Source organism: Phalacrocorax aristotelis, chromosome 2 (assembly GCF_949628215.1).
Source record: "Phalacrocorax aristotelis chromosome 2, bGulAri2.1, whole genome shotgun sequence".
Taxonomy (NCBI): domain Eukaryota; kingdom Metazoa; phylum Chordata; class Aves; order Suliformes; family Phalacrocoracidae; genus Phalacrocorax; species Phalacrocorax aristotelis.
The window spans coordinates 94,978,651-94,991,370 of record NC_134277.1 but is presented as its reverse complement, the minus strand read 5'-3'; the positions used below and the strand labels follow the sequence as shown (position 1 = coordinate 94,991,370).

The window sequence follows — 12,720 nt, the reverse complement described above, 5'->3', positions numbered from 1 at the left end:
AGAGTCCCTGGTACCAATGTGTTCATCCTGGCTCCCATACTGAATAGAAAAGGCAGTTGTGTTTCTTTGCTGTGCCTTTTAACCATTGTACTTAAACAGCATATCAAGGAGAGATTCCTGATTTGGGAAAAGGTTAACATTTCTGTTCACAGACGCCACCATTTTCCCACATGGAAAGCATATGATGCTCTGTAGGTGAGTACTCTGCAAGGCCAACTCATCCAAATGACAAAACACACTTCAGGAAAAAGAGCAACACCATTTTTCCTAATTATAATTCATAAGATATAATATATGCTCCTTCACTGTCTCTTTTCTCAGCTGCGTCTTCTCCCATACACATCAGCACTCAGTAATTTCACTCAGCAATTATATTTGAAAAGGCTGGTTGGTTTCCTACAGCACCATTTAGCACACTCATCTAGCCATGCAAAACTTCATTCAAAATTTCAAGCTTCATTCCTTAGGGTACAACAGCATTGCTACCTGCCAAGGCCTGCATTAAAATCAAGACAGATTTCAGTTAGGGGTTTCTATAACGGAAGGGATCACGCTTTAGAGAACATGCCCCCTTTGGCAACAATTCCGGGTTTATGTTTTAGAGAAAAACCCACCACCACCATCTATTTTTGAGACACTATGCTGACTGCCCAGGAACAGGGGAATGATTAGCAAAAAATGCTAATATGCATGTTTCTGAGCTACAAAGGGAGTTCTGCAGAATGGGAAGTAATTGTGGAGGGCTGCGTAGCTAGGCAGCGCAGGTGTTCCCTGGTAGCACAGACTTGACGTGGGTCTTCTCTCTGGCAGGCTCAGCTCAGAAAATGTTCTGCCTGTGCCCATACCAAGCAAGCGATGACAAAACTCCGTTGTCCAGAGGACAACTCAGAGCTCCTTCAGTATGCTCCTGACGCTAACAGAAACCTCCATTTCCATTTCAATCAATTGAAAGGAGACCCTCTTATCAACCACTACATTTGCTTGTCTTCTCCTCTGTGCCATGAAAAAGCTGAAAATGCAGTATCCTTTTTCAGACCAAAGAATTTCAATTAGTCCAAAGATAACGCCCATTTAAATGAAGAGAACACAACTTCTATGGACTCAGACCTACAAATATTAACAAAATCAAAGTCAGAGGGAATGGCCTGGACACGGCATCTCTATATATCAAATTTAGAGGGAGACAGAGATGCTGGAAGTGTAGCAAGGCAAAAGCAGGACACCAGGGTAAGTCTGTATCCTGTACACAGTGTTTATATTTCTAACCTTCCTCTGGTGGTGGTTATTACTTCCATTTTCCCTTTTTGTCTCATATACCAATGCAGATGCAATGGCCTTATCCCAGAAGCCTTCACTCTGAAGAAATCCCAGGTATCCAGACATTTACCTCTTTTATGAACACGTTACTGCCCAAATCATGCAAGCTCTTCCCTCCTTTTGCTCTAAATAAACGCAGCACAATCCTCCCCCACACCATGCCCTTGATCCTCCATGGTAACTAGAAGTGCAAGGATGGTCAGAGGGAAAAAAAAATCACTGCAGAAATACTAAATATTGCAGGAACAGGAGCCGTTTAGGAATCTACTCTTAAAAAGTATAACTAACAGAAGCTGCAGTAAGAGAGCAATAAATGAATGTGAGAGGTCTAAGGAAAAGTTGCACCTATGCAGGAAAATGTAAATTTAGTGGAATCCCAGTGTTCATGCCGTAGGTAAGGAAAGACATGTGAACTAAGTCCCTTTCAACAGCTACTTGGATTTACAGGTTTTTCAGCAAAATGAAAAAGCAACGAAAACACCCACCTATTAGAAGAGAAAGATCTAAAATTAAAAGGATCAAAGGAATCAAAATATTTGTTCACATGCAGAAATTCAGGACTGCTGGAGAAAGGAAGAAATAAATACACTCATAATATACATGTACATTTTCAGCACCTAATTCGAAGAACACTGACCACTGGGAGAGACAGGTAAACATCATCAACCTCTTTTTAAGGTGACTCTCTAGCACTGTTTTTAGCATTACCTATTGTCAATCCATTTTACTTGAAAACAGACTGAGACAAAACAACTTCTCTTTGTTTTTAAATGGGTGGAATGGGGAAATTAAAAATTAAAATTAAAAACTAAGAGAAATGCAGGAGGAACAGCTGAACTGACCAGATGTTGTGAAGGGAGAACTGTCTATTCTGAGTGATGTATTCTCTTTACAGGGTTTAATCTACTTCTCTTATTACAAGCACAACTTGAAATTGCACATGACGGGGATATGCACTGTAAACTAACAGCAAATTCAGGATCTGGCAGTTCAGTCTTTGAAGCCAGGATTTCACCCCTGAATTCCAAGTGCTGATCTGATAGTTCTTGGTTTTATAGCAGAAGAGCTCCATTAATATTAATGAAATCATGTCTGCAAATTACATTGTTGTAAATGAGAGCAAAATGGTGCTCCCTCCTGTGATCTCCCAAATCACAGGTTATTTATCTACTGCTGTAGAGAGGAGGCCAGGATACTTAATAACTAGAGACCTTGAAGAGGAGTAAGATGAAATGAAGGCAACAAAGGCTAGGAGAGAATATAAATCAAATCAAAATACAGGCTACAGGACTAAAACTAATACAGTATGTTCTGGAAATAATAGAACACAGAGAGTGCATTATTACCACTATAAAACTCTTGAAAGGTGTTATTCATTTATCTAAAAATTAATGTCAGCTGTATAAAATCTACCTGTTTTCCCTCATCACCTCTGCTTCCTTTTCTTTCACAGATGCTGGAGACTCTTCAAAGTCGTACGAGAAGAGGTGAAAAGGAGTATGTGGTACGTAAGGCAATTTCTCCACTGTTGGAGATGCTTTTGGAGTAATGGACGCTGATGAATTTTGGGAAGAACTTAGCAATGCTGCCGCAGGTGAAGATGGTGATGAAAGGACAGGATTATGATGAGAGACAGATGAGTCAGGCACAGAAGAGGAGCTGCTAGAAGAGCTCTTCGCTCTAGAGCAGGAGAGAGGCCTCTCAGCTGGAGAAATGGCACTGGAGATGGCTGAAGAGTCAGAACACCGTGGAAGGTTTTCATCTACAGCCTCCTGTGCACCTGGGACCCCACTGCAGGAGGAAAACATCATGAGAAAGGGAAGGGAAGGAGAGAAAAATGGGGAAAAGAGAGATCAATAGATAGTACCGCTTGGAGGAAAAAAAAATGTGAAGGAGAGTCAGAAAAACAAAAACTTCCCAAATTTAGACAATCATCATCTCTTTTTAAAAAAGTAAGAGAACTCACATCTTTGTATCCCAGTGGGATTCTTCTTGGGGTTGGAAACACTTAGGCCTGGAAGCGACTCAGCTTAGAGGAAAGGAAGGGATTTAACCCACAGACCTCAGAACTAATTTTCATGAACCTTTTCACAACCATTTTCTGAACAATTGTCAAGTATTTCAAGTTAGGTTGTAAGCATTGTCAGAGCAGTACAAAGCAGTCTCAACAAACTAGGTAACATGGTCCACAGAGTATAGATGCTTCAAGATACAATCTGCATGACTGCCTCTTGAAGGCCAGATATCTGATTATAATCCTCCCTGGTGATCTGATATTTTAATAAAAATGCTCATCCACCAAGATTAAAATAAAAAATAATCAGCACTGTTCTGTCAAAATTAAGGTTTAGAATTATTTCAAAAGCAATGCCTTACCAGATCATTTGTCTAGGTATGAAGGCACTAGTTTATCTGAGAGTCAGCATCCCACGTTGGTGTTAGGGACTTGCAGAGTTGCATCAAGTGCAACAGAAAACACATCTGCTTTGCTCTAGTGAAGGCAGGTGTTGGTGAGTGACAGAAGCAGCACGGCAGGTGAAAAGCCATGGGATCTGCACTCCAGGATATCTGTTTTCACTAGCATCTCCAGCAGAAACACTGTGCATAGGCTTTAGGCTGGATCACTCAGCAGGTGGCTGATTTCATTCTCCTGAGACCACCGCTGTAATCCACCTAAAGGCATGCAAGGCACGGCCCTTATCTGAGGAGTGTGGGTTTGGCAGAGAGTATGCAACAAAAAACATAATACATGTTATGTATGTTAGGATACTATGAAGTTAACCATGAGGTATATACCAGGTAATCATTCTCACAACAGAGGCACAGGACAATCTGGAAACCTTTGTCTAGTGCACCGGCTGTGCATGACAGGAGTCACTGATGCCAGGCTAGTCCTCCCCTTCCTGAGAGCATCTAACACGAACGGCCAGGGTACACAACGCTTTCGTTATGCTACAGTGACAGTGAAAGGAGGTATTTAGAAAAGTCATGAGAATATCACCCAGTTATCTCACAGTGACTATTATTTGAAAAGACTGATGACCTCAAAGCACATCATGCCCTTTACATGGCTCTTCCTTGCGTTTTTAAACAGTATTTTAGTATATTCATGTGACTTACTAATAACTTGTGTCTTAGCTTTGACTTTTAAGAACTGGATTTGAGGAAATTATCACTTAATTTTGAAATTTCAGGCAGCCATTGGCAAGATTTGCAGACTGGAAGATATTAATAACAACAGTACAGTATTTTCTTTGGAATTTGCACATTAAACAGTTTCCTTTCTTCCTTCCATGCTGTATAGAGTCTGCATGGATGTGGTTTATTTAAAAAAAAAAAATCCCATCTCATTTGCTGAGTTGCAAAGCCAAACAATTTAACCTAAATCAAATGGCTGTCTGGAAGAAAGAACATATTTTCTGTCTTCCAATTTACTAGGATAAAGTTGCCAGATGCCAAATCCATATATACCTCAGAAATATGTGGAAAATTTTACATTAGAATATTGTTTTGATAGGTGGTTTGCTTATATCCATATATATACAGATGGGCAGGTATGTATATAATTATATGTATCAGCTTTGCCTCTAGGTAGTTCTTTCCCATTAGAACATGAACATAATTGATCGAAATCATAGGCAGCATTCAAAAATGTTGTTCTTCACAGCAAAAGATATTGCTAATAAGGTTGTATCATGAAAATAGGAATGAAAACCTAAGAAACGAAGCAATGTCCTAACTCAGCGAAGCACTGCAACACTTCACCATTCCCTTAACTAAAAAGATAAACCTAAGTCATGCTTAGAAGTTACACTTTCTGCAAAATCTTTTAAGATTTGTGTTACTCATTTTGTACAAAGGCAGTGAGCAGAGACAGTTCTTAGTGCATTGAGCCTACATAACTAACATGTTTCCATTAACGTACACACACCAACAAAGCTTTTAAATGCAAAAATATTTCCTTGGTGAGTGGCTTTAACAGGTGATCTAGGAATGCAAGTGAAAAGGTAGATGCTGCTGCACGCTGTGCGGTGAGTTCATGCCAGAGGCTGAGGAAAAGGTGGAGGGATGATGCTAAATCCCAGTACCTGGCTTTGACCTGCCTACTGGCCTCTTCCTCCCCCTCATCCTCAGTATTGGGCTCTGTGACTGGCTGTTCTTCTTCCTCCTCTTCATACTCTTCCTCCCCTCTGAGGTCAGACCACGGAAAGAGGCATGCAGTGGGATGGAAAAGAGAGAAGGTGGAAGAGAAAATTATGTGAGCCCCCAGAAAAAGAAATGGAATGAAGTTAGAAATGGAAGGAAAACACACTGGGCGGGGTGGTATGTCCCCCCTGTGTTAGATAAGCAGCCACCTAAAACTTCCCGCTAAGTATGCATCAGTGCAAGGGTAGCTACCAATGCAAAAATATTATCCTCTCCCCTATTTAGATTTTTTACTACTAATTTTTAAGACCCCAAAGATGCTATTGTTTTTTCTCAAGCTTGGCGTTCCATTTGCTGCTGCCCTACCTGCAGAGGTGCTAAAGGAAAACATTAATGACAATACCAATGTTCAACTTGTTAGCTATTAGACTGTGTCTTTTTGGCTTAAAGGACAGTACATGCTGTGCTGGCATGGGACAGCTGGCACTGGACATCACACTTTCTAAATAAACACAAATAAAACATTCCTGTTAAGCTCAACTGGAAAACAGAACAGGGCAAACCATTAAGTTAGAAATAACAGAGAGACCAAATCATTTCAGGACTATTTGCAAATAGCAATATTTAAGTTATCGGATGCCAGTACATGAATTATTTCAGTAAAGAGTCATTAGTACGGTGAAAGCAGACTTTGGTTCAGCCGTAATTCGGGCAGAGGAGAAATATAAGTCACACATAAAGCCTCCGTAACCTACAAACCACATAAGGAAAAAAGAAAGCTATATTAAACAAAAAAAGGCTATATTGTCTGCCTCCTCTCCCTTCCATTTACGCATTTCCTCCCCAAACCAACAGACTTACGGAAGATTTAGATTCTCTCTTTGGATTTCTTTTGCATTTGCAGTTGATCCAGTTCTTCACTTGATTTAATGGTGAAGACCATTAGGTTATGTTCCATGCAAAAAGTAAAACATACAAACAGTAATAAAGTTTCTAAGACACTCATATCCCTTGCATTTTCCTGAAAGCTGGTTTGCTTTTCTTTAATTCTGAAGGGATGCTCTGTGCACTTTTTTCCATTTAGAATTGGTTTCCCTGTCATAAGAATAATGAATATTTACAATGTGAGATCATGAACTCATCAAGTGCAATGCAAAGGGTCAATCCAAAATTTGTTGCATTTATATGGAGTTAGTTATAGAATAATCAGGAAAATGGCAGCACCTGGAACTTTTCCAATACTCTGGCAAACATCTATAAGGTAGACACTTTTAACCACTGCTAAGGTGTTATAGTGCCATAACCATCTGAGTTGTCATCTCTCCATCTCCTTGTCTCCTCCACAAACATATATCTCCCCTATAGAGACACCTCTTGACTTCCACACATGTATACATTGGCATACTAATAAAAATCCAAACCAAACCAAACCAAACCAACCAAACAAAAAAAAAAAAAAACCCAACCCAAACAACCAAAAAAAGCAGTTGACCAGGGAGCACTCATATCACCCCTTCTCTTTACTAGCGAGCAGATCAATACTAGCTTTGCTGTTATCTCCTGTGAAGGGCAAACATCTGCATCTGCCAGTCCTACAGCAGTCACATTTGGGAAATAACTCATGAAGCCCTGTGAGATCATGGTTCTCTGATAAAAGCACAGTGCATCCTATAATGCTGATAGCATGGTTATTACTAATACAAACAAAACTGGCCTTGTTATTACGACATTTTAAACTCCCACCAGGTTTCCAGATCAATGACGCCAAATTCCTTGCTCTCCTCAACTGTCTCGAAATGCTCAAAATCGTAACTGAAATACTCTTTGGATATGGTGGATCTCATAAATTTGACGGGGTTATCTGAGAGTTTATCAGTTCACACAGTACAGGGTAGTAAGGATAGGAGTTTATACAATATGGGTTGAACTGGGAACCACTGGAGTTATATTTGCACTGAATGGAAGGAGAAGGTGAGAAGAAAAAAGCATCAAGAACAGAGAGGATTAGCTCATGGTTGAGGATCACTTCATAACACAGGATTATCAGGCCCCTAAACTAACATTTGCCAGGTGAGTGACACGTCCTGGGTATTTTCTTTGAGATCTCATCATCCTCATGTCTTTACATCTTGTGTTTATAACCCTGAACCTACCACTTAAAGTCTTGATACCAAGGCTTTTATTTATCAGAAGTGAAAGCTGTTCCCTTCTCCACCGTTCAGAGTTTTTGTAATCAGTATTTATGAGAATAGGATATTTAATTGGTACCTAGAAGCCCAAAACTACTTTCACCCTACAGCCGATTTCCCTAGAGCCAGCCAAAGTTTAGAAATAAGGACTTACTACTCTAATTTTAGGCACTTGTTTTTGAAAATGCTGAGCTTCTGTGTAGGAAGTCTACAACTGTCAAGTGAGCCATATATTAAATACTACAGTAAGCAGTAATCACTTAAAATACAGTTGTCTGGGTTTCTTACTGCTTTGCAAAGTATCATTCTAATCCATTACTGGGAAAAATCTGATTCCCATACAACTAGCTTAATTATAAATATGAAAACATCCTAAATTAAGCCTATGTATAATAGCCTTCATGAAATTAGGATATATGACCAGTCCCTTACAAAAAATGTACTACACCTTACCCTGGAAGAACCAGTTGCTGCAAAAAAATCCTGAAGCCCAAGCAGTTTTTAGAATTACAACAGAAATGTCCATATATGCTCAGGTTAACAGTTGAAAAAGAAACCAGGAAACGGAACTGTGATATCTCAATTTCCAGAGCCATCTGTGACATACCTTCCACAAGCACCAGCATTTACTTAAAAACATGATTCAAATAGAAATAGCTTTTCAGAATATGTATAAAATAGCTACGCTTAAAGGACCTTAGCTTTTTACACATATGCTTCTTTCAGGTAAGCTGTGCAATACATCCATGTGCCGAAGGCTAAGTTATAAAACAGGGAATTAATTTCATTTTTAAGTCAGTTACTGGACTGAAACCATTATCACATAAAGGCCAGTTTGGGACCTGTATGGTTTTGGTTTCAGTGTCTCAGTGTAGGCACACTCCTGCCTACAGTGTGAAACAGAACTTAGACTGGGAGGTGATATGACCTACATGCAGCTGAAGGGAATGTTTAGCCCCTGTCCTCCTTCATGATGGGTCATGAACTATTAATAATGTCACATGAAGGAAATACTTCTGTCTGCTGTGATGTTTATCTGCAAGTTCATCCTAGGAAGCAAAAAGTCAAGACCCTGTTTCTCAGATGTTATGACTTGCTGTACTCTGAAGAAATAGATCAAGAGCAACAGCCCCTTAATTTGTGTGTTATTTGAGAATATCATATTTCAAAAGAAATATGCATGTACAGCAACCCTGTGCGGCACACTTGTTTTTACAGTTTATAATCAGATATTAATACATCCTTGATGCATACTGTTTTCAAGCTGAGTATTTTATTGGAAGTGAATCTCTTATTGATTATTGCACATATATCTGAACTGTGGATAATAAAAAGGAAAAAGGAATTAAATGGGTGGGCTCTAAAAAGTGAGCATGTGCAAATGATACACGTACCCCATCTGCTCAGAGCTCACGGAGTACACACACCTATTAGAGCAACTGGCTTCGTGGACTGGTGTTTGCTGACGGCAGACAGTGATAGTCAGATGCTGAGACCTGAGATGGACAAAATAATGAAAATGAGTTCCCTTATTCCTGACCCAGCAAGAGGACCTTTATAATCACCTGACTCAGCTTTTCTTATGGCAGGAGCTGGAAGTTGATGTCTTCACTCCCCTCCAGCTTTCTAGGAACACTGAAATGGCTCTGTGCGCCCATCATCATACCTTAATTGGTAGGATTAATTTTAGAGAATCATTAGAGAGGATTCTCCTGTCAGTCCAAGGACTCTTTGCTCAAATCTCCTTGACTTCCAGATCAAAAGCTGAGATGCAGCTTTGACTGGAAAGCTCTCTTCTTCTGCTAAGATTACCTCTACGAGGAGAGCAGGTACATGGTGATTGGCTGGAAAAGCCAGAGGAAGGAGCTGGCTCTGCGTGTGTCAGCTGCAGAGGTAACTGGTACTGTACATTGAGGTGGGCACGTTCCCCAGCCTGCGGAAGCCAAGTTCGGTTGAGGGAAACTTGCACAATGGAAATAAGTCTGTGCTTAGGAGAGATGCCCAATGCTTGAAAAGTCCTTTTTCAGCAACTAAACTCACAGTTTCAGACCCCTGGACTATCCCTAGAAAGAGGGGTAAGCTCGTGGCAGGAATCAAGCGTGCTCTTCTTTCAATCAAAGCAACAGTGGCAGTTGTTTCTCAGTATTGTTAGAGAACAGATACTCTGTCCATGAAAACAGGTAGTACCTGCTAGCTAAATCTTTCCCAAGAGGTGGAAAAGGAAAACTTCCACTAGATTATTTATTAAAACAGGAAAACACCAACTACAGACAGATGACATTCTTGTAAAGCTAAGAATGCCAGACAGATGGATACTCAAACAGAACAGCAGATTTGTGAATTCATCTGGACCCTTCAGGGTTATGTGTTCATTTTTGTGTGCAATGAAGAAGGGATGATGTGGAAAAGCTCACTTGCCCTCCCCTCCCGCCCCCACATTCACATTTGGTTTAAATGCAAGAGGAGAATTAAATGAAGAACAATGATTCACAGGGAGGTTTTCAATTAAACTAGGTTGCAGAAGCCAGCCTGTTTTTCAGTAGCACAGAGGAACCTATTCTGTTCAACAAAAGGCAAACATTTATCCTGAGGCAGGGAGGAAGGGTTTCAGCTAATGCTGAAGGATCAGATATATTCAGCTAACTTTAGGGCTATTGCTGGGTTACTTCAGTTCCATAACAGTACCAGATTAGACATATTTAAACAAAAACTTTATAGCAGTGAAAACAAATTTCAGAAAAATCACCGTGTTTATCTTCATCTTTAAAATGGATTGCTGCTAGAGGCTAACACCCCCACCAAACAAACAAACACACACCAAAAACCCCACAAAACTTTATGAAGTATATCATCAGTCATGGCAACTAACATTCATCTATTAGGGCACAGTTTTTGCTTAGTTCTTTCAACTAAAGTTTGACATAGAAGTATTTATAGCCCCTTAAAATACATGCATGTTTAAAAAGACTATGAAAGTGCAATTTATGGGTAGAGAGCCACTAGGGCATCAAAACAAATTCCAGGCAAAGGCTTTAGAACTAATTTAGAACCTTTCTCCTTTTTTAAATGAATAATATTAAAAAGAGAGATAAAAACAGTGCCAATCAAACTTGTCCTGCTGATATGAAATAGCTACTCTAGTTGCAGAGACAGAAACACAAACAAACACAGACTGATGAAAGAAAATGACAATCAAAGTATTCATCTACAAGTTCAGCTGAATGCCTAGCATCTTGTAGACTATGCCCCTAACACACACCTAACCTAGCCACAGCTAGATTTTAAAATTTAGGCACCATTCTGAAGACACTGCTTCTCACTCCACAAGAACTTGAAGCACCAAAAAATGCTCTCCACCTTACTGGTCCCTAAGGCTGAACAATATGTATAAGGTTATCTAGCCACTGACCTCTCCAGGCTGCCCCCAAACTCTTACCTTACTGGTCCCTAAGGCTGAACAATATGTATAAGGTTATCTAGCCACTGACCTCTCCAGGCTCCCCCCAAACTCTTACCTTCACAGAGTTTTGATGAATGCAGCTTGAAGAAACTCAGGCTTTCTTTGTTCTAGCTTGTAGCCTAGAAACACAAGTTTATCACTGCCCCCCCTCAAAAAAAAACAACCCCAAAGATACATCTAATAGAAAAATAAAAGGCTGTGCTGAAGGAAAAAACAACAAAACCCAAAGCCAGAAAACAGGCATGAGCACAAAAACACATTCTGCTTTGCTTGGTTTCAAAGGAAGTTTTTAAAGTGTAAGATATGCTTTAAATCATTTTAATTCAGGAAGAATTTGACCACTAATGTTTGACTAGAACAATAGGAAAAAGGATGGTCTTGCCATAATTAGGCTACCAACATTATGGTCTGCACATACAATGCACATAGAAGTTAATCCACGAGATAACAGCACATTAAAATATCTCCCTTTTGGTATATGACTCCCATCCATGTAGGGCTCATTTAACCTTTACTGAAGCCTTACTAAGTATTTCCTTCTTAATTTTGCAGGTTATTAGACAAGGCCCTAAGTGTACTTCTGAGCCTTTTGCGACCACCCACAGAATTATATAGAAATTCCCAAGAAATGTGAACACTGGACCTCAGTGAAAAAGGGGGCCTTGGAGTTATGAAGCAACCCAGAGGAGAAAGGACCTGGGAATTGTAAAGCTATCAGCCATTATTCCCACACTCTCTGAAAATCACCCTATGTGCTGTTAATTGCTGATGAGGAATTTTCTCTTTCCTTTTCTCTCTGTAATTAAGTCAAGTTTTTTTCACTTTAGCTTCTTTCAATCACTTTTGTTTAAACTTTTGCTGCCTTTCAGAGGAGCAGCCTCTGACAGGCCACATTCAGTGAAATAAGATCACCGTTAGCCATTCCACAATATTATTCTAAATTAAATTCTACAGCTGATCTCACAAATTTTTCCTTCAGGGTTGTTCCTCTCCCCGCTTCAAACCTCTGACCTGTTCTACCTCTTGCACAGCACATGGAAAGCTGCTTCTCTGAAACCCTCACAGGTGAACAAACAGAAAATGAAAAACGTTCTGTCAAGGAGAGATCTCTACAAGTCACAGTGGATGTAATTTTATTTTCTTTTGCAATTGCTTGCCATTGTCCTCAATTTATGAGTGAAATTCCACTCATGATGTAGACTTCAGGAGCAATAAATACTGAAACATATACAGAAAGAGAGAAGAAACGGTATTTTCAGAGCTCGGAACTGCATATTGGTTGACACATGAAGGTTACTGTTATTGCCCCTTACTTCAAAGGTAGAGATCTGGAAATGGCATCCTGCCAAACTTCTGTCTTTTTTTCCTCCCATGGCATTATAGGTGTAAAAAAACTTCCCTGGCCTCAGAGGATCATGTTTACAAATACCGGGACACACACTGCGGAGGTGAACTCTCTAACACGTGTACAACCAAGCGCATAAGACACTACTATGGACCTCCAGAGAAATGTATTCACATCCTGGTTCAACATTACATTTCTTCAGGTAGTTCACCAAAGCTAAATGCACAGTGGAAAAAAAAGTAAAAAAAAAAAAAAAAAAAAGT

At 39.8% G+C, this 12,720-nt stretch overlaps 1 protein-coding gene across 6 annotated transcripts in view; it reads right to left on the bottom strand.

Moving 5' to 3' along the window:
- FHOD3 (formin homology 2 domain containing 3) overlaps positions 1 to 12,720 on the bottom strand; it is a 407,821-nt gene that overhangs the window by 95,761 nt on the left and 299,340 nt on the right. Inside the window, exons 12-13 of one of the 6 annotated variants that reach the window (XM_075084393.1) lie at positions 5,406 to 5,507; positions 2,731 to 3,108 (exon numbers count right to left, since the gene is read on the bottom strand). The exons of 4 other annotated variants lie outside the window; for them this stretch is intronic. In XM_075084393.1, the coding sequence (XP_074940494.1) occupies positions 2,731 to 3,108; positions 5,406 to 5,507 (480 nt within the window). The remainder of the gene's footprint in view (positions 1 to 2,730; positions 3,109 to 5,405; positions 5,508 to 12,720) is intronic. One more of the 6 variants, XM_075084392.1, reaches the window with a different exon arrangement.